General features: G+C 58.5%; 12 protein-coding genes across 12 annotated transcripts; 6 read left to right on the forward strand and 6 right to left on the reverse strand.

The window, feature by feature from the left end:
* Positions 1-8: 8 nt before the first annotated feature.
* PSEUBRA_002135 (WD40 repeat) lies at positions 9-1,706 on the reverse strand (the record flags this gene model as incomplete). The annotated part of the gene is made up of 1 exon (XM_059464750.1): positions 9-1,706. One exon carries the CDS (start codon positions 1,704-1,706, stop codon positions 9-11), a length of 1,698 nt encoding a protein of 565 aa, XP_059320777.1.
* Positions 1,707-4,663: 2,957 nt separating this feature from the next.
* PSEUBRA_002136 (Zinc finger, PHD-finger) lies at positions 4,664-8,131 on the forward strand (the record flags this gene model as incomplete). Its single annotated transcript, XM_016435288.1, has 1 exon — positions 4,664-8,131. One exon carries the CDS (start codon positions 4,664-4,666, stop codon positions 8,129-8,131), a length of 3,468 nt encoding a protein of 1,155 aa, XP_016293368.1.
* A 348-nt stretch (positions 8,132-8,479) lies between these two features.
* On the reverse strand, positions 8,480-9,747 carry PSEUBRA_002137 (Basic-leucine zipper domain protein; the record flags this gene model as incomplete). Its single annotated transcript, XM_016435330.1, has 2 exons — positions 8,480-9,606; positions 9,693-9,747. 2 exons carry the CDS (start codon positions 9,745-9,747, stop codon positions 8,480-8,482), a joined length of 1,182 nt encoding a protein of 393 aa, XP_016293369.1.
* A 1,097-nt stretch (positions 9,748-10,844) lies between these two features.
* Positions 10,845-13,127, forward strand: PSEUBRA_002138 (SPla/RYanodine receptor SPRY; the record flags this gene model as incomplete). The annotated part of the gene is made up of 1 exon (XM_059464751.1): positions 10,845-13,127. One exon carries the CDS (start codon positions 10,845-10,847, stop codon positions 13,125-13,127), a length of 2,283 nt encoding a protein of 760 aa, XP_059320778.1.
* Positions 13,128-13,486: 359 nt separating this feature from the next.
* On the reverse strand, positions 13,487-14,035 carry PSEUBRA_002139 (Small GTPase superfamily, ARF/SAR type; the record flags this gene model as incomplete). The annotated part of the gene is made up of 1 exon (XM_016435344.1): positions 13,487-14,035. One exon carries the CDS (start codon positions 14,033-14,035, stop codon positions 13,487-13,489), a length of 549 nt encoding a protein of 182 aa, XP_016293371.1.
* An 884-nt stretch (positions 14,036-14,919) lies between these two features.
* Positions 14,920-16,426, reverse strand: PSEUBRA_002140 (Cys/Met metabolism, pyridoxal phosphate-dependent enzyme; the record flags this gene model as incomplete). Its single annotated transcript, XM_016435339.1, has 2 exons — positions 14,920-16,105; positions 16,260-16,426. 2 exons carry the CDS (start codon positions 16,424-16,426, stop codon positions 14,920-14,922), a joined length of 1,353 nt encoding a protein of 450 aa, XP_016293372.1.
* A 601-nt stretch (positions 16,427-17,027) lies between these two features.
* PSEUBRA_002141 (F-actin-capping protein subunit beta) lies at positions 17,028-18,098 on the forward strand (the record flags this gene model as incomplete). The annotated part of the gene is made up of 2 exons (XM_016435302.1): positions 17,028-17,523; positions 17,626-18,098. 2 exons carry the CDS (start codon positions 17,028-17,030, stop codon positions 18,096-18,098), a joined length of 969 nt encoding a protein of 322 aa, XP_016293373.1.
* A 521-nt stretch (positions 18,099-18,619) lies between these two features.
* PSEUBRA_002142 (uncharacterized protein) lies at positions 18,620-19,972 on the forward strand (the record flags this gene model as incomplete). Its single annotated transcript, XM_059464753.1, has 1 exon — positions 18,620-19,972. The coding sequence occupies one exon, from the start codon at positions 18,620-18,622 to the stop codon at positions 19,970-19,972; it is 1,353 nt and encodes a 450-aa protein (XP_059320779.1).
* Positions 19,973-21,371: 1,399 nt separating this feature from the next.
* PSEUBRA_002143 (UTP--glucose-1-phosphate uridylyltransferase) lies at positions 21,372-23,639 on the forward strand (the record flags this gene model as incomplete). Its single annotated transcript, XM_016435306.1, has 4 exons — positions 21,372-21,452; positions 21,728-21,823; positions 22,197-22,273; positions 22,364-23,639. The coding sequence occupies 4 exons, from the start codon at positions 21,372-21,374 to the stop codon at positions 23,637-23,639; spliced, it is 1,530 nt and encodes a 509-aa protein (XP_016293375.1).
* Positions 23,640-23,813: 174 nt separating this feature from the next.
* On the reverse strand, positions 23,814-24,548 carry PSEUBRA_002144 (RNA recognition motif domain protein; the record flags this gene model as incomplete). The annotated part of the gene is made up of 1 exon (XM_016435325.1): positions 23,814-24,548. One exon carries the CDS (start codon positions 24,546-24,548, stop codon positions 23,814-23,816), a length of 735 nt encoding a protein of 244 aa, XP_016293376.1.
* A 639-nt stretch (positions 24,549-25,187) lies between these two features.
* On the forward strand, positions 25,188-26,561 carry PSEUBRA_002145 (Mitochondrial substrate/solute carrier; the record flags this gene model as incomplete). The annotated part of the gene is made up of 1 exon (XM_016435292.1): positions 25,188-26,561. The coding sequence occupies one exon, from the start codon at positions 25,188-25,190 to the stop codon at positions 26,559-26,561; it is 1,374 nt and encodes a 457-aa protein (XP_016293377.1).
* Positions 26,562-26,588: 27 nt separating this feature from the next.
* PSEUBRA_002146 (uncharacterized protein) lies at positions 26,589-27,458 on the reverse strand (the record flags this gene model as incomplete). Its single annotated transcript, XM_016435322.1, has 1 exon — positions 26,589-27,458. The coding sequence occupies one exon, from the start codon at positions 27,456-27,458 to the stop codon at positions 26,589-26,591; it is 870 nt and encodes a 289-aa protein (XP_016293378.1).
* Between the last annotated feature and the right edge of the window lie 349 nt (positions 27,459-27,807).

Raw genomic sequence — 27,807 nt, forward strand, 5'->3', positions numbered from 1 at the left:
GGCTCGGGCTACAGCATCCCAGCGTTGGTCACTGCGACACGCGGATCGCACACGTTGTACTTGGCGATACACCTCTCAGTGCTGACGTAGACGTGTTCCCCGTCCGGATCCCAGCAGAGGCCGCTGATGTTGATCGAGTGCGATTCGCCGCGGTGCACGGGCGGCTGGTTGAGCGCTGCCGAGAGCAAGTCTTCCCGCCGAGCGCTGCCGGTGGTCGAGGTGGGGTTGGCTAGCCAGTCTGGGAAGTGGGATGCTCTCGAAGTAGAATCGACCAGGTTGACGGCTCGGTTCCATTCGCGCATGAAGTTCGCATGGATGATGCTTCGCCGTTCGCGATCGCGTGCTATAGCCTCGTCTCCTCCCGTCACCAGCCGGAAACGCTCGTCCGCCGCGAGACGTCGTTCCACCCACGCCTCCCCCGCTGCGTCCGAGGTGGTGGTCGGTGCGGCGATCCGCTGCGTCTCCGTAAAGGTCACCGTATCCGTGACATTCCAATAGTTCCGATGTTCGGTAAAGGCGAGGAACCGACCACAAGGCGAGAACTTGGCCACCCGCACAGCTCCACTCCCAGCACCCCCCTGCGACGCACTCACACTCGCCAACCTCCTGGAGCTCCTCACATCCCACACGCTCACCACACCATCCTGACTGGCAACCGCAAACTTGGTCCCGTCGGACGACCAGGTGGTGGAGAAGCACGCATCGCTCGACGCGCTATACGTCGCCAGCTTGCTATGCTCGCCCGTCCGCGAGACGGAATGGATGAACACCTCGGGTGTGTCCCCCACCGCGATGAGCGTTCGCTGGTCGGGCGAGAGGGACGAGTGATTGATCGCTGTGGGGAACTGCAGGGTGGTGTTGCGGGAGAGACCGGGGAGACCCGATTCGATGCGACCGAGAGCGCCGGGCGAAGATTTGGGCGGTCGGAGCTTGTAGAGTTTGATGGATTGGTCGTTGTTCGAGACCATGACTTTGATGGGTGCTGCATCGGCGGTGGGAAGGCTGGGAGAGGTGAGGGATGGGAGGGGTGAGCGGCGATAGCGGGATCGATGGTTGACCGAGGCAGGGTCGAAACCGTAGGCGGCAGCTAGCTCTTCGAAGACGCTCTCGGAGAGCTCGGATTCCATCTCTTCGTCGCTGAAGATGACGCCTGGTCTGGTGGATGATGAAGAAGGCTCGTCTCGGGCCCAGGGCGAGTAGGAGTGCGCAGGTGAGGAGTCGACTAGATCTGGTTTGGCAGGGCTAGAAGAGAGCGATGCTGTGGACCGTGAGGAGTAGGAGCTCGAGCTGGAGGAAGGATGGTTGAGATCCGGCTGGATGGTGATGGCGTTGTTGATGGAGCCTCCTGTCGGTGTGCGTAGTAGCCAAGGGGCTGGTGGTCTTTCTGATGAATCGAGATGCAGCTGCGCTGCTGACGAGGAAGGAGAGTGTAGGGGCCGCAGCGCGAGCTCACCATGCTGCCCACCTGCAGCGAGGAGACCGCATCCTGTGGTGAGACAGTTGGGCTGGAAATCGAGCGTGCAGTACGTTGTTGGTGCCTTGAGAGTGGCGAAGTCGGCTTGTTCGATCTGGAGACGGCTGACGAAGAGCACCTTGTCCTTGATGCCGGTAGGCTGGAGGAGATCTCGGAGCTGAAGGTGATGAATGTTGACGCGAGCGGGGATGACCTCGGGGGTGGGATCGATGTGCTCGACACCGCGCGTCATGGCGGCGACAGTGTGGCTCGATGCAGCTGTTACGGTGAAAGTAAGGCAAGGTCTCTCATGAGAAGGAATGCTTGCTTGGTGGTGATGGTGATGCACTTGAAGCTGAGTCGAGGTCGAGGCCAGCGTGATAACGCAGCAGAGCGCCGTGTGATCTGGGCGTCGATGCACTCGTATGCAGGTCGACTTTTAGACCCTCGATTTCAGGCGATTCAGGCACCTGAGCAGAGGAGTGCGCTCTTTTGCTCCACATTTTGGATTTTTGTTGGATGGAAAGCCTTAAAATCGCACGCCAACCATGTCATTCAAAAGTCGGGCTTGCAGACGGCGAATACGCGGTGAAAGCAAAGGTCTAACAAACAATCACTTGCCGTGGCGCAGTCGGTGCTGGCCGCCGGTATTGATACAGTCCCTTGGCTTCGACAGCGACAGGCCCTTTGCTGCAGAACGTCCAAATGCAAGGCATCTCAAGCTAGTCCAAGACACAGGACAGGCAAAACCGTCGAACCGGAGAGTTGAGCTGCGTTGCTGTTCAGACGGTCTCCAAAAGTGCCCGCCCAACGTTTTGATTTTTATATCCGAGAAAAATGTCAATGAGCGCCAAAGTGGACTCGACAGCCTCAGTGCCGAGCTGACCCGTCAGCGGGCGGGCGAGGGAGCAGGCAGCATGCATCGCGCTTACCCCTCCCACCATCCTCGTCTTGAGACACCGTCGCCTCAATGACATCGTCGACACGAGCACTGAATGGACCATCACCATGTCTCGTGTTGTCTGTGACTATTTGAGTCAGATGCCAAACTTTGAATGCACTCACATGCAGAGCCAGTAGGAGGCGAAGGGGGATGCAACAGGTCTAGAGGCACTCCATGCCGCCCGAGCCATATGGTCTTCTCGAATCACCGACCTCCCACGCCTGATGTCCTCAAGCTGGCTCTGGGCACGACTGTTCTCCAGGGGCTGACAATGATAAGCACACCTTGCATTGTCGTATTGAGTGTGCTGTCCTATGCATCTCCTTGATGCCGAAAGAGATGCCACGATTACCCCCTTGCGAAGCCTCCAGCCTTGTCAGCAACCGCTGTACGAGCACAACATTCTTCTCGAGATGATACGAAGGGGCAGTCCTTTGCCCTGAGTGTGTATGTACGAATCGGCTTGAGCTGAGAGTTCTCATCGATGGTCCCGCCCAAAGTGCTTGCTGCAGGCCACTGGATGACTGCAATTTGGAACGAGTGCGTGTCAAAATTCTTGCCGACTGCACGCCTGTGTCTGAGTTGTGCGCTCTCTTTGTGCCACAAGTCAATCAAACATGGCAGCTGCTATTCATGGCCAGACCCTTGACCGCTTCTTCTCCCGACTCATTACGAGCCTCAAACCTTGATCGCCCCTCCCACAATCACCTCTCGTGCTGCTGCTTCTTGCTACACGTACTGCATCCTCGCATCTTCCATCCTCTACACCTTCTCACTCCAGCGCAAGCTGCCTTCTTTCTGCTCTCCTCACACAATCCAACTGGTACGTATCTCGCGCAGATTTGGTCTCGTGTCCCTCCCCTTCTCTTCAGAGGCAGTACTCGTCCAATATGTTGCCCCTCGTCGTGTGCCTTGGTCGACCTCAGCTTCTGATCGTCTCAGGAAAGGATGTCACTCGTCCGGTGTATACCTGAGGGGCGCTTGCGATGCTCGTGGCTTCGCGTCCCCTAAACCGTGTTCGCTCCAGATCCTCCACCGCTCGAGACGAGCCAGCCTGGGCGGTGCTCCTCGATCTGTTGCCTTGGCGCAGATCCAGGCTCACTGTCAGTGCTGAGCTGTACACTGATTCTGGTCCAGTTGATGTAGCGCCTGCAGCAATTTCTCAGCGTGATCTTCCATCCAGAGAGATGCTGTCATTGCCGGATCACCTCGAGCCATCCACTCCCTCATCACGCTTCCATGATCTTGCTTTTCATGCCGATCCATCGCCCGCTTCACCTCCTACCTCATCTCACCTCTTCATGTCCTCTTTCAAGCTCTTGCTCCTCCGATCGCATCTGCTTCCTTCGCCACGCTCCTGGCTAGCGCCGCTCTTGGCTCTCCCCTAGTAGTAACCGCCGCTCTTGCCACTTGCCCTTTGAGACTTCGACACTCTCTCCCTATCACGCATTGCTACGCTGTGGGTCCTCTTCTGATCCTGCTCTTGGCAGTACGCGGATCCTGCTTTGACCTTTCTCCTCGATGGAATGCTGACCTTTTTTGCAACCTTCTTGCATCCCCCTGGCCACGCCGCCCCGCTACGACCTTTTTTCCCTTTAATCTGGCATTGTCCGCACTCACTGCGCTGCCGAAAATCTCCTCTCTCCTGCCTTTGATGTCACCCTCTACCCAATCCCCCTTCCCTCGTCGTCGACAACCACCACCGCCATCTCCCTTTGCGGACTCCGCTCTCGGGCCCCTACCCCACCCGTTCTTCACCATCATCATCCTTTTCCCCGTCATACAGCATTCAGGACTGGTTTTGGGCACGCTGCACCCCTACCCACCTGCTGCATTCAGCTCGCACTAATTTTCGCCCTTGTGTTCGCCCCTTCTTCCAGATCCCCGCTCTCAGCATCTCGCATTCCAGCGCTTCCGCCTCCCACCATCTTCATCCCGCCTAGCCGACGTCGCTCCTCGAAGATTTGGAGGCTTTTCCGGGCTGAGAGCCGTCTGCATTTCTTCTCATCATCGACAATCTTTCCCCCTCCTCCTCCCCTTTCTTCACCCGCTCTTTCCCCTCCATCGAGAGCCCACGAGCCAGCGCTCTGCACGTGTCGCTGCTCCACTGACCAGCTTGCCATCAGCGCTCGCCAGGACTGATCCGCACTCGTCCACGAGTGGGCTTGCGCTGCACTGCTGAGCCACTGGCGAAGTACTTCGCTTCCAGCTTGGTTCTGCAAGGCCCTTCGTTGCAGCGCGGAGCTTCTGCGTCCGACTACGCCAAGATGGCCACCTCGGCGCTAGCAGCTACCGGCTTGACCGCCTCCAAGTCCGGTCTCCAGCAACAACAGCAGCAGCAGGCTCTATTAGATGCCACCGCCCCTTCCACTTCCACCGCCAAGGCGCCAATCCCCGTCACCCGGGTTGCCATCAGAGACGGAAAGATGATCGGCATCAACGATCACATCTACCTCACTCCTGCCTGGGCGCCAGGTGCTGGCGAGCCGTATATGATCGCAAGAGTCATGGAATTCGTTACCGCATCCTCCTCCCGCAGTGGTGCAGCAGCCCTCGCCAGCTCCTCCGGCACTTTGCAGGTGCGCGCCAACCTTTTCCTGCGCATGCGCGACATCACCTTTCGCAGCACCAACGATCCGCGTCTGCTCGTCGCTACCATGCACTCGGATGTCTTCAGCCTCGAAAACGTCCGCGGCATCTGCGAGGTGCGCCATCGAGATCTCATCGGTTCCGGCACAGCTCCCGACGTCTCGCAATGGAAGAAGAAGGAGGACCATTTCTATTACCATCAGCTCTACGATCGATACATTCACCGCTTCTACGACGTCGTCCCCACCGACAAGGTGCAGAACGCGCCGCCAGAAGTCCTCACCGCGCTCCGCTCCCGCTACTCGTTCGTTGTCGCAGAGGCCGGCATGATCAACGACCTCACCGACGCTCTGCGAGGATGCGCCGTTTGCCATCGATGGGCGTCCGGTCCCGAATCGGTGCGCTGCGATACCTGTAAAAAGTTCTTCCACATGAACTGCCTCAACCCACCACTCCTCTCGAAGCCCGCCAAGGGGTACAGCTGGACATGTGCGCCGTGCTCACGCAGACACGAGCAGGATGTCGAACAGACATTGCAATCAGGTGGCCAGCTCATGTCGGCTTCATCGAGCAACAGCGGCAGCACTTCCAATCAGCAACAATCAAGGCATCAGATCACAGTCGTCGCCAACAGAGGGCGCGGTACTGCGGCACGAGGCAAAGGACGACAATCGTATCCAAGAAGAGGCACCGTGGGGAGAGGCGACGACCTCGCCTCGTCCAGCAACACACCGGATGGCAGCCCTGTGCCGGAGAAGACGAGCGATGATCTTCGCGGCACACGCTGCTTCAACCGCTGGCCGTATCGCTACTTTGGTCAGCACACCAATGCCATGGAAGTGCTGGATCCGCACGACTCGGTCTATCCGATCGCTACGACGCGCATCGGTCCCAAGTATCAGGCTTCGTTGCCGACGTGGGAGGAGCAGAAGGAGGCCGGTCTTGGCGTGCACTGTCGCACCAAGGAGAAGATCAAGGAGGACGAATTGGCGGCGGCAGCGGCAGCAGGGGCCGAGGATGGCGCCGCTGCGTCGGCGTCGACGAGCACCCCTCACCAGGCTGCACCGACTAGCAACTCCCATAAGAAGAAAGGTCGCCCGTTCAAACGCAAACGAGAGGCTGTCGAGCGATCCGATACCCCGACGACAGGGACGAACACGCCGGCGGCTGCAGCTGCTGTGTCCACCGTCGAGGAGCCCGAGTTCGAACGAGGAGGTGATCAAAGCATCGAAGCCATCTTCTTGCCCTCGGCAGCAGAGTCAGAGCAGGTTCTCAACGCCTACCTTCAAGCAGTACAGGCGCATTTCAAGACGGTTCCGCCCTTCCACGTCGACCTCCTCAACCGGGCACTCAAGACGTTCACCGAGAAGGAGGGCGATCCGGTGCAAGCACTCATGACCGTGTCCGCCAGCACCACCAAGCAGCTCCGTATCGATCACTGGAGCTCCAAGGAGGCTAAGCAGTTCGAATCGGGGATCGCACAGGTCAATTCGGACATGAAACAGCTGAAAAAGTTCATCCCGAGCAAGAAGGTTTCGGAGATCGTGCGCTACTTTGTCGTTTGGAAGATGGCACGGATCAAGGCGGACATGGAGGCAAGTCAGCAGCGCGAGACCAAGGCTGCAGGAGGGTCGAAGGGCAAGGCCAACGGAGCGCGGAGCTCGACTTCGACAACGGCGACGACGAAGCCGACTACCTCGCGGGCAGTGTCACCCTCGCTTTCGGTCTATGGGGACGAAGCCCCCGGTCCGACAACATCGTGCGCCATGTGTTCGACGACATCGAGTCGCATCTGGTACAAGGGTCCCGCGTCGCTCGCCAACCGCGTACTGTGCGTCAACTGCGGCATCTACTGGCGCAAGTACGCCGCCGAAACGTTCAATCCCGATCTTGTGTCGGTCAACACGCGGAACAAGTCGTCCACCGCCACAGCAGCCGCACCGGGCACCTCGGAGGATGGACTTGGTGTTGCGCCGCCGTCGAAACTCGTACGCACCACTCGAGATGGCAAGGCCGTCACACCCGCCACCTCGCCCTCACCCGCGCAGCCGCCTCCCGTGCCCAAACCAGAACCACTCAAGTGCGTCATGTGCAAGCGCATCGAGCCCAAGAAGAAGCTGGCTCAATGCCGTCAGTGTTCGCTTAGCGTTCATCAGGGCTGCTACGGCCTGACCGATGCCGAGGTGGAGACGGCGCAATGGCTCTGCGACCCGTGCAACAACGAGCAGACGCAAGAAGCAGCACTCCTGCCTCGATGCATCCTTTGCAGCCACGTCGCGCAGGAGGACGCCGCAGCGGTGATGGCCAAGTACGCCGCCTCGATCGCCTCTGGTGGGGATGGCAAAGCTCGCGGTCGCCCCCGGGTCTCCACCTCCGTCTCGTCGGACGACATCAAGAAGGACGCTTTGGTCAAAGCTCCCCTGGGCGCATTGGATGCGTTTAAGCCGACGGAATGCAACAACTGGGCCCACGTCCTGTGCTCCGTGTTCATCCCCGAAGTCGTCTTCTCGGACACCACCCGGCTCAAAACGGTTGAGTCGTGCGGCAATCTCCCCACGCATCGCTACGAAGCTCTATGCGATCTGTGTCACACCCCACGCGGCGCCTGCGTCTCCTGCGCTGACCCGTCTTGCCGAAGAACATTCCACGTCAGCTGCGCCTACAACCACCAACCGCTCTTCACGCTCGCCTTTGAGATCCTCCCCGTCAAGGGCAGTCGGCGGGACGTCACCCCGACGCTCACGTTCAAGGGCGAAACCGGCCACATGACCCCACAAGTGTGGTGTCGCGACCACAAGGAAGTGGCAAAGTCCAAAAAGCTCTACGACCTCGCGGAAGTCGACCCCAAATCCGGCCTCACAAGCCTCCAAATGTTCGTCCGCGCAAACAAGAGCACCCCGGACACAGCATACGCCCTGATGCGCCGCGCAAAACGCTACGACGCCCTCACAAGCGAGACCAACAAGAGCCTGACAGGTGCACCCGAGATGAAAGGCAAACAGTGCGAAGGATGCAATACGCGCTTCAGCCCATACTGGTGGAAGTTGCAAGGTCAACGCGTCAAGGAGGAAGGCAAGGAGAATGCGGGTACAGGGATGTGCTGCAACTTTTGTAAGGAGACCCGGTATAAGGGTCTGTTCGAGTGAATGTGCAGGTAGATTGGTCTTGGGTCATACGGTAAACAAGCATAGTCACATACACACGAGGCTGCTACCATGGCTGTGGGGGTGTCGTGAAAGATGAGCCAGAGTGTGAGAACCGACGCGGAAGCACCCGGACAAAGAGGAGACATGCTGTCGAGCGTTCGAGTTTGTTCAATGAGATGGCGGGGGAGACACTCTTGCTGCTGAATCGTGGGCCAGTATGATGGCTAACAGCTGCGGAACTGCCGACGAGAACCGAGGCTCAAGAGACGAATGAGACTTTGCCTTGTCATACAATGGGCTTGCGAATGGAGCGAGTGAATTCAGTGATGCAATGACTAGAGCGACCCACTACGAGCTGCCAGCGGCAGTGCTAGCCGACGGAGGCTGGGGCAGCGCCACATTGCTACCAGTCGGACTGGTCAAAGCAGCCTTGACCTGTTCCTCTGCGCTCTGCTCCTCTGCCATCGTCTCCGCAGTCTTCTCCCCGGCACCGTCCGTGCTCACCGCCGCCGCCGCGGCAGCTACAGCGCTCAAACTATCCAAACTCTGCCCACCCCCACTCCCACCCCCTCCTCCGGTCGCACCGACACCCGCCAACACCGCCTCCTCCTCCTCGGTCGTCAACGCCGGGATCTCGGGTAGCGTCGCCAACAACTCCTCACTCCTCATCACCGGTGGCGCCTGTCCATCCAACGACGTCCCACTCAACGCAGCCAGCGCCACCCGCAACGTATGGTTGTCCTGCCTCAACCCGTCGATCGTCTGAATGCTCTCGGTGTAGCGCCGCTTGCACTCGCTCGCCACACGGATGGCCACCTCCAATCGCGCAGATTTGGATTCCAGCACTTTGACGTACTTATCCCGGCGCTCGCGGAAGGCTCGTTGCGCAGCACGGTTCTGCGCCGCGCGTTTGGACGTCGACAGTTGACGTGTGGGTTTGAAGTTGGCGTTGCTAGAGGAAGGGTCGTCGGTGGTGGTGGTGGCTTGTGCGAGATGTTGCTGATAGACCTGTTGGAGTTCGGAGGGGAGGTTGTCGCCGGACCACGATTCGAGTAGAGGCAGAGGTTGGCCGTCGGAAGCTGCGGCGGCGGCAGCAGCAGCTGCTGCAGCCGCTACGTCAGAGTCGTCGTTCCGGGCGGTTTTCGAGGCTCGTCGTCCGCGATTGCCCGTAGGTGAAACGGCTTGGATGGAAGAACGTCGTTTGCTCCCCCGCTTCTCACCTTCCTCGGAATTGTTGACGGGCAGAGAGGCGTTGTGCACCTCTGGGTTTTCTACGTGCCCGTGCTGCTGGTGTTCGGTGCTGCTGTGCTGCTGATCGTACTGCTGCTGCGACGCGGCTTGGGCTAGCTGCATGACGGCCTCCATGGCGCGCGTGTGGCTCGCCTCCGCCCCAGTGGTCTCGGAGGGACCCGAGGTGGAAGTCTCATCGTTACCAGAGATGGACGGGTCGAGGTTGCTGTGTGTATACTCGGAGGCTGGTTGTGGGGAAAAAGATGGTGGGAGTGGTCAGGGTCTGGCTTAGTCATGCGCTGTCAGGAAGAAAGGGGGAGGCGGTGCTTACAGTTGTAGTCGTCGGTGGGGTCGGCGTGCTGTTGGGCAGCTGATTTGGCGTCCATGTCGGCGAAAGTGTGCTTGTCGAAGCTCTGAGCGGGGGCTCACACCAGGTAGAAGGGCGATTGAGGCTCGTGATGATCCTCAGCGACGTTCGAGGTTTCGGTATAAGACGCGTCGAGGAGGTCGACGCGGGTGCTTCGTCGTTGCAGCAGCGGTCAGAATGGAAGTTGAGCGTGATGCTGTTTCGAAGGCAGCGCGTGTGATCCGATTGGCTCTGCGTCGAAGAAAGAACAACTCGGGCGGTGTTGTTGGGGAGATGATGTCGAGGCAGGAAGTAAGGGTTGATGATGGTGGAGGGAGGAGGACTGCTGAGTCAGGCTCACGCATCCAAAAGCGACCGTCGATGGGCGAAGAGGAACCTGCGCTGAAAATCCATCCGGATCGGGCACGTTTTTTGCGCGGGACGCAGCCGATCTGGCCAGATCCAGCATCGCTTTACGCGCTTGCTGCAGGCCTATGCAGGTGAGCAAGCGGTCAGGCTGCTGAGGCATTTCTTTGGCCGGTGAACTGCCCCCGCACTGCCATATTTAGGATTTTGAGCCTCGAAAATCGGCACAGGCGGAGAGGGCTGAGAGGGCTCAGATTGCGTCGGTCCACGGAGCTGAGCTTGAAGCGAGTGACGAGACTGCTCTGGAGCCGGTTTGGTGATTAAGGTCATCCTCGCCTGGCTATCTCAGACTACAAGCAGCTCACCAAATTGGTCAGGTACACAGGCGCACACTCATTTCGCACCCTTGTCTCGCTCGTCATTCTGTCATCACCGTCGCTACCCCCGCCATCATCACCTGCAAATCCTTCGGCACTCCAAGCAGCAGCGCGCCACCACGAGCATCGACGTCGCTGTTGCAACGCCAGCTGCATCCGGTTCGGCGGTCACCTCCTACACCGACACATCTGTGGTTTTTGACCCGCAAGCCCAGTAGCAGCAGGACCATCTCGCACCCACCTCTCGAACGCTCCCTTGACAAGCTTGGCATTGGCAAAGATCATCGTATCGCTCTATCGCTGCAGGGCATGGCGTCTCTCGCACTTTGATCTCGGTCAGCCTCACGCAGACAAGCCATCTCATCTGGATCCAAGACGACTGTCATCTCACAACATGCAGAATGCCCGCAAGGACGAGGCGGCTTCCTCCTCGGGGTCAAGGCGCCAGCCTTCATCTCCCTCTGCTTCCTCGCCAATAGACACATCCTCCAACTCGCTGTTCTCCTCTTCAAGATCCAGATCCCAACCGAAAGCAGCTCCAGATGGTCGATACGCATTCCGGCAATCCGTCCTTGACATGGACGCGCTTCTCACCTTTTCAGATGACGACCGCAATGCCGACGGCATCTTCGACCCTGTCTTGCCAGCGACCAAGCCGCGCTTCAAGCGGCCTTTTGGCATGTCGGGCGAACGCCTGTTCAATCAACAGCTCAAATCCATCGGTCATGCGCAGGATCCAAGCCCGACCGTAAAGCCCTTCGACATCATCCACATCCCAGACGAGCCCGTCTACCAGCGTCCACCTACCGCCGACGACACTCTCGCTCTGCTGCTACCTCTCCTCATCCTCCTCTCCACTTTGCTCTTTCTCTTGCTCCTCTTCATCATCCTTGTCATCGTCGTACGACGCAGGGCCCGCATCTCACTTGGCGATTCGGATGGCCCGCTCGATGTCGGTCGCGAGGAAGAGCTCGAAGGCACAGGCGGTCTGGATGGCATCGAACAGCGTTGGCTCGAGTCCGTCGAAGGTCCCATTCAGCAAGGCTACCGCCGCGCCAAGGATTGGATCCTCGCCTATCCACCAGGCACCCAGTCGACCGACATTACCCTCAGTCAGTTCCTCAGCATCCAAGAAAAGGGCGTCAGCGCATGGTCCTTTGACCCAGACTACGAGAGCAATCCGTCCGTCTTTGTCGAGGCGAGGACCGAGATCACCTTCATTGCAGACGGCGAGGGCATGGCGCCGCAGGAGGGCGGAGGCGTGTGCGTGCAGAGCAACCTGCCCTTGCCCAAGATCAACGAAGTCTACTACTGGGAGGTCAAGATGTTCAACAAGCCCGACAACACCAATGTCGCCATCGGTCTCACTACCAAGCCCTATCCGCAGTTCCGTTTGCCGGGGTGGTCCAAGTACTCGATCGGCTACTTTTCCAGCGATGGCTTCAAGTGCCACAATTATCCCTTTGCAGCACAGTCGTACGGTCCCGCGTACGGTCAAGGTGATGTCATCGGCGTCGGATATCGTCCGAGAACAGGTACCGTCTTCTTCACACGCAACGGCAAGCGTCTCGAGGATGCTTTCATCGGTCTCAACCGCTACAACCTGTTCCCCACCGTCGGCGCTGATGGTGCTTGTGAGATTCATGTCAACCTCGGTCAGGCTGGCTTCGTCTTTATCGAAGCCAACGTGAAGAAGTGGGGCCTGGCTCCCATGGTAGGAACACTGGCGCCGCCACCCGCTTACGGTCAGGAGCGCGGGACCATCCTCATGGAGAGCGGCCAGGGCAGCTCAGCGGATGCCCAAGGAGCCACCTCGTCGTCGAACGCTGCTGGCGACGCCAATAGAAGCGAATCGCCACCTCCACCCATCTCGCCGTACGAAGAACGCTCGCCCTCGTCTTCGCACAACCGCATGACCACGAGCGCAAGCACATCGTCTGTAGCACCTGCACGCACCTCATCGCTCCGACCTCCGCCGCCTCGGCCCACCAGCCGACCGATGCAGCTGGAAGACTCGATGGACAGCAGCCCTCCCAATCCGCCCACGCCGCATCGTCTCGACATCTCGCTCCATTCGCTCTCCGACTCGTCTTCACGAGGAGGTAGCAGCGGTGCCGAAGACTCGTATTTCCCGGCGACGCCTCCCTCGCCTGCCGAACTTCCACCTCCTGCAACGTCCACTCGGCCGCCCTCGTACGCCACCGCCGTAGAGCACGGCGCGCTGGGCGGAACCCCCGCATCGCACCACCAAGCCCGTCGTGGCTCGGGTCGAACGCATCAGTTGGCCAACGCAGTGCTCGGCATGCTTAGCGATCGAGGACTGCTCCAGCCGCTGAATCATAACAACCCCTCCCCGCAACCGAGTCCCACGCCTGGTGGGAATGGGTACGGCGGATATGGAAGCGGGTACGGTGGCGGTCTGAGCGAGGCCGAGTACGAGAGGATGCTCAGGGCCAACACGGCGAGAAACAGCCGTGGTGGCGCACCCACCAGCAGCGCAGCTGCGGGGGCCAGTGGAGACTACAGTTTGCAAGGATGGGCCAGCTGGCTTGGTTTGAGGGTTGGTTCGGCAAGTGGCGCAAGCAGCGCGTCGGGGAGGAGAGCCTCCACGAGATCGAGTTCGAGCTCGACCAGTGTCGTTCCAAACAGCACGAGCAGTAGCTCGGGGAGCGCTTGAGAGAGGATGATTGCAATGTCACGGTCGGTTTTCCTCTGGAAGTTCGGGGTCTGCGTGATGTTCGGTGAGCTGGGTCGAAATGTGCGGTGTCAAGAAGTGGGCGGATGATCAAGGTTGAGTTAGGAGGGGATGGGTGATTGTTCGGGCTCGTCGCGAGGCATCTGCAGTCTCGTTTCTCACGTTGTGGAATGGGTCGGTTGATCGAATCGACCAGCGGGCGCCTTCGATGCACGGCGGGACCGTCTCTTCTGCCGCGGGCCGCTGTGCTCATGAGGTGGTTGACGTCGGTCGACCGAAGCTGAGAAAAGGGTATTGATATTGGCCTACGATGCAAGAAATCCACTTGTGTGCGCTGCTCCTCAGCTCTTAGTCGTGCTAACGTTCTGGCTCAACCAGCTCAACCCTTCGTAGAGCCCTTCGCCACTGGTCGCACAGCTCGGGTGAACAAACCAGCTTCGATCTCGCATCCTATGCAGGCCCAACTTCTCCGTCACCTCAGCGGGACTCATAGCCCCGGGCAGATCCTGCTTGTTCGCGAACACCAGCAACAAACAATCCCGCATCTCGCGATCTCCAATGATCCTATGCAGTTCCTGCCTGGCCTCATCCACCCTGTCCCGATCCTGAGAGTCCACTACAAACACCAACCCCTGCGTTCCCGTGTAGTAATGCCTCCATAGCGGCCTGATCTTATCCTGTCCACCTACATCCCACACGTTGAACTTGACGTTCTTATACTGCACGGTTTCGACGTTGAATCCGACGGTAGGGATGGTGGTGACGGATTGGTTGAGCTTGAGCTTGTACAGGATGGTCGTTTTGCCCGCCGCGTCGAGGCCAAGCATCAGAATGCGCATCTCCTTGTTGCCAAAGATCTTGCCCATCGCCCGGCTCAGGGAGGAACCCATCTTGGCGAGTGTGTATGAGGAAGGAGAAAGAAAGAGGGAGGGGGTGCGTTGCTTGCTAGTCACCGGTGGTCGTGACGCTAGATGCTGCGACGGTTTGGTGAGGATCGTTCCGTTGCTTGTTGGATGTTCTGAGAGTCGCTGATACGAGTAGAGGTGTTGGTGACCTTGCTGCTATCCGTCCAGGGCGAGTCTCGGTGTCAAATATGAAGTGAGCGTCGAGAGAAATGAGCGTGGCGAATCCAAGAGAGCAATCTGCCGTGAATCTTGTTGTGTCCTGCGCTTGTGAGAATTGACGCTCGAGCCCTGATCTGCTGCGTTCGGTTGTTGGAGAATGGAAACAATGATGGTGGGCAAACAGAAGCCAAAAGAAAGTGGCGATGGAGCGATTCGCAAGCCCTCGGAGGTGCGTGCAGGCGTTGTATGCCAACACACGCACACACGCGCCGTCGCGCGGGCGAGAAACCAACAGGCAGAAAGGGGCTCAAATTCAACCAAAGGGCGTAAAATTGGGCGCCGCCTCTGAGACAATTTGCCCAGCCCACACAGCGCAGCAGAGTGGGAGCGAAATTGGAGGGGAGACGCGGGGGATCATCGCGCTCTGCTGTGCGGTTGTCGGCTAACTCAACTCAAGGGGGCGCGCAATTCAACAGCAAAACGAGCAAGGACCGTCAGTTGATCGTACATCACGGTCATCGTTGCTCTCTCCCACCTTCAAACGATCCTCTTCTCCGGGCCGAAAAGTAAGAAGCGTGGGACTCACACATCGCTGTTTGACAGTTGCAAGTGGGAACTTGGGTACAGCACATATATTTTCAGGAGCAACTACAGAAAAAGGCGAGAGGTATCCATGCGATGGCTGCTCCAGCTTGTTACGGCGCTCTCATTTACACAGATCCCGAGAGACCAGGAGCGGGACCAGTCTCACCGCCGGGGATCGCACCCTTAACACCCGACGTCTTCTCGAAAGCCTGGGCAAAGTCAGCCTTGATGTCCTCGATGAACTCGTAACCGACGCTGACACGGATAAGGTCCTTAGTAACACCGGAGCTGATCTGGTCCTCGTCCGACAGCTGCTGGTGGGTGGTGCTGGCAGGGTGGATGATGAGCGTCTTGGCGTCACCGACGTTGGCCAGGTTAGTAGCCAGCTTGAGGCTGTCAACGAAAGCCGAGCCGGTAGCCGCGTCGCCCTTGATGCCGAACGAGAGCACACCACCGAAACCGCGGGGAAGGTACTTCTTGGCCACAGCGTGCGAGGGGTGGCTCTGCAGACCAGGGTACGAGACCCACGAGACCTGCGGGTGCGCTTCGAGCCACTGAGCCAGCGCAAGGGCGTTCTCCACAATGCGACCCACGCGGAGCGAAAGCGTCTCGAGACCTTGCAGCAGCAGGAATGAGCCGAAGGGGTTCTGGCACGGTCCGAGATCACGCAGGATCACAACTCGAAGGTAGATGGCGAAAGTGATGGGACCAAAGGTGTCCCAGAACTTAAGACCGTGGTAGCCTGCCGAGGGCTCGGTGAACTGAGGGAACTTGCCGCTCTTGCTCCAGTCAAACTTGCCGCTGTCGACAATGACACCGCCGATGGTGGTACCGTGACCGCCGATCCACTTGGTGGCAGAGTGCACCACCACGTCGGCACCGTGCTCGATGGGGCGGACAAGGTATCCACCGGCACCGAACGTGTTGTCGACAATGAGAGGGATGCCGTTGTCGTGGGCCACCTTGGCGATGGCAGCAATGTCGTGCACGATGTACTTGGGGTTGGCAATCGACTCGATGTAGATGGCCTTGGTCTTGGCGTCAATGGCAGCAGCGTAGGCCTCGGGGCTCTCGGACTTGACAAACTTGGTGGTGATGCCGAGGCGGGGGAACAGGTTGGCCCAAGCGTTGTAAGTACCACCGTAGAGGTACGACGAGGAGACGATGTTGTCACCGGAACCGCAGAGGCCCATGACGACCATTCCCTGGGCAGCCTGGCCGGACGAGGTGGCCAGAGCAGCGGCACCGCCCTCGAGGGCAGCCATGCGCTTCTCGAAAACATCGTTGGTGGGGTTCATGAGACGCGAGTAGCTGTATCGCAGAGTTAGAGAGGAGATTCGTTCGTCAGCATCCAGGTCTTTCATTTCGGGTTTCCGTCTGACGGCGTGTAAACGGCCCGCTCCTTGCACAGGAGTGTGCACAGAGAGCAATGCTGCTGCTCGCAGACAGCTTGATGAACACTCACATGTTACCAAACTTGCGCAGACCGAAAAGGTCAGCACCGTGAGCCGAGTCATTGAAGGCGAACGACGAGTTGGCGTAGATGGGCACCGCCAGAGCGTTGGTGGCAGGGTCGATCTCCTGACCAGCGTGCAGCTGGAGGGTGTCGAAGTTGGAAGCGTGCGAAGCCATTTTCGGTTATGAATGCGTCTACGAGGGGGGACGTGGACGAAGAAGCACAAAGGGTGGTGGTGGTAACAATGCGAACGATGTGTCGAGGAGAGGCGGATCTATATATTGGTCCGTGAACGAGAGGGCTGCAATGGGCGGCAGTCAACCGCTGGTTCTCTTCCTTCTTCTTCTCGAGCGGACTGAAGGACGAGGCAAGCAAACGTGCTCACCGTTTGCAGCGAGATGCTGAACAGATCTTCTGATTGTGGTCTGTGCTTTAGTGCTTCAGGGTTCTTTGACCCTTCGAGAGCAGAGCGGGGCGAGCCAAAGCACGCCATCTCGGTCGTCAATGACAGGCTTTAGTTCTCGCATGGCGGAAAAATGAGCAATGTTGAGCTTCACACCGTAACACAAAACAGTTTTATGCCTTCACTTCACGTGAGGTTAAGCCGAGATGGATCGGCGAGGTGATGGCCGATCTCGCACAGACCTCTCAAGACACGCACTCACACCACTCCCCAACTTCGAGGTTCTGGTCAGATACTGGACAGCAGCCCACCATCCAGCATTCACCAAGTTCCTATTCCTTGGCTGCTAGAGTCCGAATAGCCTCATACCAAGAATGACGGACCCACTCGACCTCTCGCTCGACCTCTTGCGTCGCCTGCCGCCGTCCAAAGTGGAGCAGAACCTCGACTCGATCGTCAAGCTCATCCCATCATATGCCGACGATCTCTACTCCTCGGTCGACCAGCCGCTCAAGGTCAAGGTGGATGAGTCAAAGCAAGGTTCAGGGCGGGAGTATTTATGCTGCGACTACAACAAGGACGGAGACAGCTGGAGGTCATGGATTTCGGACACCTACCATCCTCCCATCGCACCGGATGCCGACGACACTGCGGACGGGGAGCCAGGGACACGACCAAGTGCACCCTTGAGATCGCTGGAGCTCAAGGCCAACGATGCATTCGCGACATACGCCAAGCTCTACTACGACAATGCGCTGTCGAGCGTCTACCTGTGGGACCTCGACAGCGATCCAAGCTCCCTTTCCGGGGCGACCGTCGGAGGCACGCATGCTCCATCCACCTTTGCAGGCGTCGTCCTGCTGAAAAAGAGTAAGTCTGACGCGCAGTCGCCAGAGCGGCGCGGGATGTGCATCGCTTCGGAGACTGTCTCACTGACATCACTTGATCACCTTGATTGCTTCGACCTGACAGCCATCGGCGACGCCAGCGGCAACGGCATCTCGGGCGCATGGGACTCGATCCACGTCTTTGAGGCAACTGAACGCGCGAGTGGCAGCTCCAAATCCTCGTCCACTGGCACCGGCGTCAGCGCAAGCTACAAGCTCACTTCGACCGTCATGCTCGGTCTCGTCCGCCGCGACGAAGGTGACGAAGAGCCCACCGACCTCAAGCCTTCCTCCACCAAAGTAGGCACCGTCGAGATTGCAGGCAGTCTCACGCGTCAATCCGAAGGCGACTATGCGCTGCCGGACTTCGTCTCGCACGTCTCCAACGTGGGCCGCATGATCGAGGACATGGAGGCCAAGATGCGCAATCAGCTGCAAGAGGTCTACTTTGGAAAGACGAGGGATGTGGTCAGTCATCTGCGAAGCACACAGAGCTTGGAGAAGGAGAGGAAGGCGAGAGACTTGCAGAAAGAGCTCATGGGGCTGTGGAAAAAGTGACATCTTCCGATTCTCTTCCCATCGTCCGACTTGCAATGCATACAGCATCCGTTCCTCATGGACACCTGAGTGTTGAATTGACTTGAAGCTGAGCAGCACGCCGATGTGTTCTGGCAGGCGATGAAGTGTCAGGACCAGATCTGGCAAGTGATGCAGCGTCAAACCTCATGCGTGGGCCTAACACTTTGCCAATTATCCCCCGCTCGGTCCCTGCACCGCTTATGCAGGGTTCTCTCCGCAACTCAGCCAGCTCGCTCCACCTGCGCGTCAAAAAAGTGCCTTCCCCGCTCGGATCGACTGAGCCTCTAGGCCTCGAAACCACCCACTCTCCCCTCGATTTTCTCCACCACGACCGTCGAGCATTGCGTCTTGCTACGCAAGAGCGAGAACTGCAACGACACGGCGACTGGCAAGGCGCTGACTACTGACTACTTTTCACCTACAGCAGTGTGCTGTTTGCGGACGACGAACGCCTAGAACCGCACGCGCGCAGGAACGACCCTTACCCTGCTGCCATCACAATGGTGCACCCGCTCATCATCACAGCAGCCGCAACGGCAGGCGTCGGTGCTGCTGTCGCATTCGAAGTGGCGGTCTTTCGCCCCTGGCGCGAGGACAATTGGCCGCATGGCTTCGGCGAAGGTGTGCGCAGCGAGTTCCTCAAGCTTCGAAGAGAGGTCGAGCAAGCGGTCCACGAGATCCAGGACGACCTCCGAACTTTGCGGGATGGACGAAGGCGCGATACTAGCAGGAGCAGAGATGGGCATCGTCGACTGAGCGACGACGAGCTGGATGACTTCCGCAGAGGCGTCGGGGAAGAGGCAAGCAGGGAGAGCGCTCAGCACGAGTTCGAGATGCACGAACGTCAAGCTTCCGCTTACCGCGACCGCCTTCGAGCTTCGATGAGCGAAAGTCTCACAAGTGGCACGGATCAGCAAGATGGGAGGTTGCGGAGACGACGCCCAGCAGGTGCGGATGCGGCGAACGAGGATCGATCAGCGCGGACGAGCATCATCAGTGTGCCTGTAATGGATACGCGCAAGACGACGTCGCCTGAAATGACGCATCACAGAGTCGGGAGCGCTTCGTCAAAGACAGATGAAGTGCCGTCTGCGCAGCTGGTGACCGAAACGGGCGACCACGGCGCAGAAGCTTCTACATCATCTGATCTCGAGAGGGGCGATAGCAGAGGCGAGACTGAGGCAGCCAGGAACGGTCTCTTCGGCCTTGACTTTGACGTGCAGACATCGCAGGCTTTGGATCAGGAGAATGCTCGCAGCAACGCCAGTGACCCCTTTGCCGACATTGTGGATGGCACCGCATCATCCTGGCATGCCGTCTTCAGCGACCGTACCGCTCAACGGGCTGACCAGCCCGCCACGCAAGATTCTCGTGACACTTTTTCGCCCTCTCAAGAGGAGCTGACCGAGGAAGGGCACGTGATCCTCGACACCAACGGGCTTTCGCAAACGCTTTCGGACCAGCAGCAGCATTCCTTCCATGATCTCTACGCTGACGCGCATAGCAGCAGCAACAACTCGCATACCTCTGGATCTCCGTATCGCTCAAATAGGGCTCTGCATCCACCGAGCCTCAACCCACCTTCGACTGGATCACGATCTGCGGGCGCCGAGAGCGAGCCTGACTTTGAAGTGATCAGCGATACAGCTGACTCGGAGGGAAGGTGGAGTCAGGTGCAAGCTCCGCCGAGCCCGACAATGTCGAGTGGCAGCAAGCCTGCGGCGGTGGGAGGCGTCGACATGATCTCGGTGCACAGCGATGGTCAGGAGAGCTGGGCCGAGCTGAGCCGATACGGGTCGGATGAAGAAGGCTCGATCCGTAGCGAGACGAGGGTGCGCTCTCTTCGTGGCTAGTCGTCAACTCTGCTCCTGACTAGCAGGACCGGTCGGTTTTCATGGACCTTTCGCAGTCTTGTTCTCGTTTCACTTGCATCGCATCGCAGCACAATATGATTTCTTCGCATCTATTCTCACACACACGCACACGATCGAATGGGATGACCTTCGCCATGCTGATGCACCGATACAACAGCGAGATCGGGCTGGAGGCGAGGCAAATCCACGATCCAACGCTAACGACGAAGAGCAGATAAGGCAGGAAGACGCCGCCTACGTGCGGTGATGTTTCAGATGCTACATGCCGGTCAGCAGCCACTTAGCGCACTTTTGTGTCTCCACGCTGGCAGTGAAGTGACTGCTACACTAGTCCTAGGCGAGACAGAGGCATCGTCATCCTCATACTTGACGCTAGCCCGATGGTCTTGACGCTAGTCAGGTGAACAACCCACCTATCGATAGCGTCAACGGCCGATTGCGGAGAGGCCAGCCTGCACGGAGCAACTATTCGAACAAACGAGCTGTCAAGCGCCCACCAGCGAACGAGCGGACCGAACCGTTTCCGGAATCCCGCCAAAATATCGATTGAGCCACGTTTCTCAGTCGGAATATCTCTTTACGCCCAGCCTGAGTTTGGTTGTTGCCCACGCCGAGCGCAGGAAGGCTACCCGATTCACCAACTCAGGCCAGCTTGCACCTGTCTCTCTGACTGACCAGAGCACGCACTCCTTGACCTACTGTACAACTGTACGCTTTTTCGATCGTGCATTGCGCATGTCGCCTCTGCTGTATGATTGGTCGAGGTGCATGCGGAGGATCTGCGTTCAAAGAGGGTCTTGACCGGCGACATCTGACATGGCTGCACATCGATGATGGGCGGTGGCGAATTTCTCGAAATTCCAAAACTTCGTTGTGAGTAAATTGAAATCTCTTCGAGGGCACTTGAGCAGTGTCTGTCTGGCTTTCTTCCGAAAGCGTTCGCTGTCCGCTGAGAACAAAAGACTCGGAGGGGCGAGAGGTGTGCGCAGCCTTTGTGCCCGTGCTCGACGACCCAACCCGCTCACGGCGTTTCGAGCGAAAATTCGGCCAAATTGAGCGAGAAATCATGAGAACAACACTTCTCTGTGCGCTGCGCTTGCAGGCACGGGCGTGAGTGTCTGTCTGTCTGCTCCGTCATGATTCTCGCTCGCTTTGGCCACCCTCGCACCCTTCCAAAAATCGAGTTGCCCACAAGGCACCGTGCATCACAACGCCTCTGCATCACACCGCATCGCAATCGCCACTCCTGTGTACCCCTGTAGCTTGCGTCGAAGGCTAGCATCACTTCTCCTTCGCACCTCCCTTCTCTTCCTACTTCCTCCATCATCATACCTTTTCTCCCTTGTCATCGCTAGGAATAGCATCCTCGTCGTTCAAGATGTCTTCGAACGCTACTCTCTCCACGCCCAACAATGGCGCCCAGATCAAGGCCTCGCGCACCCGTGGTGCCTCGCACATTGTAAGTTGCCTTTGATCACCAGCTCGCCAAGCTGCCGTGCGCTCAGAGCTGCCAAGTCTGCGCTCGAGCGAGCCGCAAGGCGCTCCAGTCGAGTCTCGCGAGACGGCTGTCTGCCCTGCCATCCAGCGGGGCCAAGACAGTCGGCTCCAATTGGCTGTGCGCCTGGCAAAGCTGCGCAGAGCAGTGGTCATGTTCTCGGATTTGCGGACACGTTTGCTGATCTCCGCCGATTTTGTGGCTTCCCTTCTGCTTGCCCTTCGGTTGCCGCTCCATAGGACTTCAAGTCGGCCACCACCGGTGTTGCCGCCAAGGCTATGCGCAACGAGCTCAACGCTCTCGTCTCGGGCATCGATGACCCTGCCGTTCGCAAGGTTGGTACCTTCCTCCTCTCTGGGACGACAAGCACGACGCACTCGTTCCGCATGGGCAGCTGTGCTGCTTCTCAAACACGCGGTACCGCTTTCGGAAGCACTGGACGCTTTCATAGGTCCGTGAAGGCTCTTGGCGTCTACTTCAGGAGTCGAACATGGATCGATTCGACGCGGCATTACGACCATTCCGCACTGATAGCGACAGAGCGGATGCTCTCGCTTTGCGACGAGGAGCCGAGCCGTCTTTCTCCTGCGGAATGGATGGCCGACTTGCCAAACGAGCCGAATTGAAGCACGCATCTGCCTCAGCTATTTCAAAAGACCGCAGAGCTGACGTCCCTTCCACCTTGCACCTGCCCTTCCCGTACCACAGGCTTTCGACGCCGAGATGTCCAACTTCTTCACCCTCTTCAACCGATACCTCTCCGAGAAGGCCAAGGGCGAGAAGCTGTAAGTAGCCATTCCAACATTCGCAGTGCAGAAGCTTCTCTCGTAGCGCAATCGCTGACCGTATCTCCTCCTCGTTTGCAATCGAAACAGCATCTGGGACAAGATCCAGCCCCCTTCGCCCAAGCAGATCACCCCTTACGCCGAGCTGCGAAAGGCCACTGATCCCTCGATCCTCAACAAGCTTGCCGTGCTCAAGCTCAACGGTGGTCTCGGTACCACCATGGGTTGCACCGGTCCCAAGTCGGTCATCGAGGTCCGTGAGGGCATGACCTTCCTCGATCTTTCCGTGCGTCAGATTGAGCACCTCAACAGCTCGCACAACGTCAACGTCCCCTTCATCCTCATGAACTCGTTCAACACCGACGACGACACGGCTCGAGTCATCCAGAAGTACGCCAACCACAACGTCGAGATCCTCACCTTCAACCAGTCGCGATACCCGCGTGTCAACAAGGAGTCGCTCCTCCCCTGCCCGCGCAACGCCACGGACAACAAGAACCTCTGGTACCCTCCCGGACACGGTGACTTGTTCGATGCCATGAACAACTCTGGTCTTCTCGACCGCCTCATTGCTGCTGGCAAGGAGTACCTCTTCGTCTCGAACGTCGACAACCTGGGTGCCGACGTCGACCTCAACATCTACCAGCACATGATTGATGCTCAGGCCGAGTTCATCTCGGAAGTGACCGACAAGACCAAGGCCGACGTCAAGGGTGGTACTCTGATCGACTACGAGGGCACCATTCGTCTGCTCGAGATCGCCCAAGTGCCCTCGGAGCACGTCGAGGACTTCAAGTCGATCAAGAAGTTCAAGATCTTCAACACCAACAACCTGTGGCTCAACCTGCGCGCTGTCAAGCGCGTGCTCGAGAACGAGGAGTTGGACCTCGAGATCATTGTCAACAACAAGGCGCTCGAGTCCGGTGAGGCCGTCATCCAGCTCGAGACGGCCGTCGGTGCGGCGATCAAGCACTTCCGCGGCGCCAAGGGTGTCAACGTACCCCGATCGCGCTTCTTGCCCGTCAAGAGCTGCTCCGATTTGCTGTTGATCACTTCGGACCTCTACTCGCTCGAGCACGGCAAGCTCGTCATGAACCCAGGCCGCATGTTCTCCCAAACCCCCGTGGTCAAGTTGGGCGACACGTTCAAGAAGGTCGCTTCCTTCCAGAAGAGGTTCAAGAGCATCCCCGAGATGATCGAGCTCGACCACTTGACGGTCCAGGGCGATGTGGTGTTCGGCAGGAACATCACGCTCAGGGGAACCGTGATCATCGTTGCCAACGAGGGCAACAAGATCGAGATCCCCGAGGGCAGTGTGTTGGAGAACAAGCTGATCAGCGGTAACCTCGCTATCATTGATCACTAGATGTGTGGACGGCGGTGTTCGACTCCAATTTCAAGGTTTCTGCTTCTTCGTTTGCAGACGGCGTGCTCGTGTGTGAGAGACTGTGGTATCGATGCAGGCCCTTGAACTGAGGATTTCAAAGCCAAAGTAAGCGAATAGTAGGACCGCAGATGGCGTGAGACTGTGACATTGCGGCTAGAGCAGCTCCAAGTCGAGCCTGTAGACGGGATCAATCTGTACATCCTGCAACGCCTCCTTGGCAGCATCGGCGTTTTCCTTGCTATCGAACTCTATTCTTGCGCTCCAGCTCTCTCCGCCTGCGTCCTCTTGTGTTGTCAATCTCCCAAACCCGGTCTGGCGGCCGAAGAGCGTTTCCAGCACCTGAGGCTCGATGTTCGCCGGCACACCCTTCGCGCTTAGCACCACCCCCTCTTCGAGCTTGACCCGCTTGCCCCTCGCTCCATCGTCCTCTTCTTCATCCAATTCCTCCTGCTCGCCATCTTCACTCAGAAACAGCCCTCTCTTCTCGCCCCTCCTGCTCACGGTGACTCTGCTCCTCTCCAGATCGGCCTCCAACACAGCTTCGCTGCCCAACTCCCTCCTTAGCAGCGCCTTGCTTTTCCCACCCGTACTGTACTCGATCCGCAGCGGTTGACCGTAGAAGCTGAACCCTTCGAGCGCCCGTTTTGCCGCAGCACTGGTCGAGGTGCTTTCGAAGACGACAAATGCTTGGCCGCGCATGGACGGCGCCCGCGTGGCGACGATGTCGAGGACTCGACCGTACGAGGAGAAGAGCGTAAAGAGCTGTCGTCGCAATTCGGATTTCTTGATCTTCGAGTAGAGGGTTTTGACGTACAGTGTTGGGGACGGAGCTGCGGTGGAGGTGCTCCCGTTGCCTGCCGTCGACTTTGATGTTGAAGCGACCGCCATTGTGAGAGAGCCTCAATGGAGGTGATGTGACGTGAGGCGGGCGTTGCGTGTCGGTGCCAATCGATTCGCGAGTAAGAGCGCGGAGCTATGCAGCACGCTTGAAGGCGAGGCTTGAAGTAGCTCAGGACAGCAGCGGAGTAGCCGTCGGCAGGGATGAAAGAGGAGGATGTCTTGGTGAAGGGAGTAAGGGTTAGGAGTCGAGAAGGTCGTTTCGAAATGACACTTGCCTTTCGTCGGAAGTCGGGCTCTGCACAAACGCGCGCTCGATGGCCTAACATTCTTGTGAAATTGCAAGCGTCACCGCCGTTCTCGGCAAAGCCTAAATTTGAGCGTGATCTTCCGAGCTTCTCGGAAGCTTTCCGCACCACGCTCACCACACCACAAAATTTCTTCTGAAGAGTCAGTTTGTCACATCCAACACTCCACATGGCCACCTGACTCGAACAGCATCAAGAGCAGGAAGCATCTTATAAGCTTGCCACACGACGAGTCTCTCCTTCTACAGGATCATCCATTCCCATCAGTGCGCACGATTCTTACCAGCAACAGGCTCGTTCCCCAAGCGCGCTCACGCCACTGGACAGCATGCTCCCAGCTCGATAAAGCATTTCGACCCCTAGATCACGGACGTTAGCAATCATGACCTCAAGCGCAGCTTCAGCGGAGGCTGGTCCTTCACGATCACGGCCTTTCTCATCCCTCGAAGTCGACCGCACACGAGTCAAGCTCGGCAGCACCGATGTGGCAAATGGCAGCGGTGATGGCGAAGGAGCCTCCCAAGCGGCCGCTTCATCTTCTGCCGTCCCCGCCACCACTCCATCCTTCTTCCCGACGCCTGCACTCGATCACGCCTTCGGCGGCATCGCAGCCGGCGCCGTCGCTACGATCTGCATGAATCCGCTCGACCTCATCAAGACCAAGTACCAGGTGGACACCTCACGGCCGCGTCCCATCTCATTTCGCCAGCGCAACGGCGCATCGATATACTCGCAAGCTGCATCCCTCGCCGACAGCAGCGCGGATCTCAAGGGCAAAGGTCGAGCGATCGATGCTGCTGCCACCGGCAAGTCTGCAAGGGGCACACTTCGACAGGCAGCACCGCGCCACAGCTGGAGGTACTACGCGCTAGGAGGCCGCATCGGCAACGACATGATGGGCGCACTCAACGATATTGTCAAAGCCGATGGCTGGAAGGGTCTGTATCGCGGTCTCAGTCCCAACGTTGCTGGCAACTCGGCCTCGTGGGGGCTCTACTTTCTGTGGTATACCATGATCAAAGAACGCATGTCTGCCAACGATACCACTCCCGATCCGGCCACTGGCGAGCCACGCAAGCTCTCCGCGGGACAGCATCTCCTAGCAGCATCGGAGAGCGGGGCGATCACAGCGCTCATGACGAACCCCATCTGGGTGGTCAAGACGCGCATGTTTACGACTCCACAATCCGTTGCCAACACCGCATCTTCGACCACAGCTAAAGCGCCCGAGGTGTACCGCGGGCTGTGGCACGGTCTAGCATCGATCTACCGCACCGAAGGCGTGCGCGGCTGGTACAAAGGCGCCGGTCTCGCGCTGTTCGGCGTCTCCAACGGTGCCATTCAATTCATGGCCTACGAAGAGCTCAAAAAGTGGCGCACGTCCGTGGCCATCCGCAATCAGCCCGGAGTGGACACGTCGATGGTCAAGCTCTCCAACGCTGAGTACATTGTCATGTCGGGCGTGTCGAAGGTGGCGGCGATTCTGTTGACTTATCCGTACCAAGTGGTGCGGTCGAGGATTCAGAACCACGCTACGTCGCACATCTATCCCAACATCAGCACGTGCATTCGGCTGACGTATACGCAGGAGGGGTTGCGGGCGTTTTACAAAGGGTTGGTGCCGAATCTGGTGAGGATTCTGCCCGGGACATGCGTGACGTTTGTCGTGTACGAAAACGTTTCGTGGGCGTTGAAGGGGTTGGCGCGGCGTCGGATGCTCAAGCAGCAAGTGATCGAGACAAACACCGCCGTATAGCATATCGATATCATGACATTGCGACATCTACAACTTGGCCTGTCTTCGGTACTTGGTGAGGTCGAGCTCGAGCGTGCAGATGAGCGCGGTATCCTTGATGCCCTTCAGGCGGAACTCCTTGTTGATGTACTGATACTCGTCGTCGACGCTCATGTCTATGAAATGGTTGATGGAGGGATAGTGGACGAGCGTACACTCATCCCACCACTCACCCTTGCCTTTGCCGTTCCTAGAGTCTTTGAGTTCGCCGCTGAGAGGGATGACGATGCCAACCAACTTCGCATTGCCTCCCCTTCGGCCAGCGACGGTGGCGAAGCGACGCCCGTACTCGTGATATGACTCGACAGCGCCCGGCTGCGTGTGGAAATGCAGCAAGTTGAGCATCGACACTGGTCCTTTGTGGCCTTTGGCATTCAATTGCTTGGCGAGGTCAAGCAGAGCAGGGGAGAGGGAGAGGTCTTGACCATCGTCGCGAGTCGAGCTGCTCTTGTTGGCGGGAGGAATTACATCACCCTTGCCATCCAGCTTGATCTCCAGCAGCGGCACGCGTGGTGCTTCCTCCCGAAGCTTGGTCGAAATGGTGTCGTAGTTGCTGACGATCTTGGAGGGGATGCCCGAGACGAGCGAGTAGTGCACCTCAACAGCCGAGCCCAACGAGGAGGGCAAGACGTGGGCCTTCGCGCCGCCGACGACGAGCAGCAGCGTCCAAGGAGTGCCATTGAGGGTGGTGTGGTCGACCAACGTAGGTCGAATGATTGGCGACTGGATCTGGCTGACCGTCACGATGCTAAACTCCTTCGGGTTGGTGGCCGCCTCGAAGAGACGCTGTAGGAAGCCGTCGACGCCTTGCGCGGTCGCATCGTGCAGCTGCACTAGATGAAGCGCGCACACCGGCATAATTGCGTTCGTCTATGTGGCTCCCGCTGAACCGCTTCGATGTCAAGGAGATGCTGAACGAGTCCTTGAAGGTGTGTTGGTAGGTGGCTTTCAACCTGTCGAAGCCTCGATTGTGGGGTCCGGTGTCACACACAGCGCACAAACCCCTCCTTTTGCCGAAGTCGAAAAAAAGGATAGCCGGGCCGAGATCGCAAGCCTTCCTCTCCTCCCGATTCAACCCTACACGGGGCCACAAGCCGTCGCTCACGCTTCAGCTTGAGCATACCCGTGCAGCGGCGTCACGCGTTCCGCTGCAACCGTGGCGGGCTGTGCTGTGGGAGTGTTTGTGGCACCGGGCGTGCGAGTCGAG

This window comes from Kalmanozyma brasiliensis (assembly GCF_000497045.1).
Source record: "Kalmanozyma brasiliensis GHG001 unplaced genomic scaffold PSEUBRA_SCAF17, whole genome shotgun sequence".
Taxonomy (NCBI): domain Eukaryota; kingdom Fungi; phylum Basidiomycota; class Ustilaginomycetes; order Ustilaginales; genus Kalmanozyma; species Kalmanozyma brasiliensis.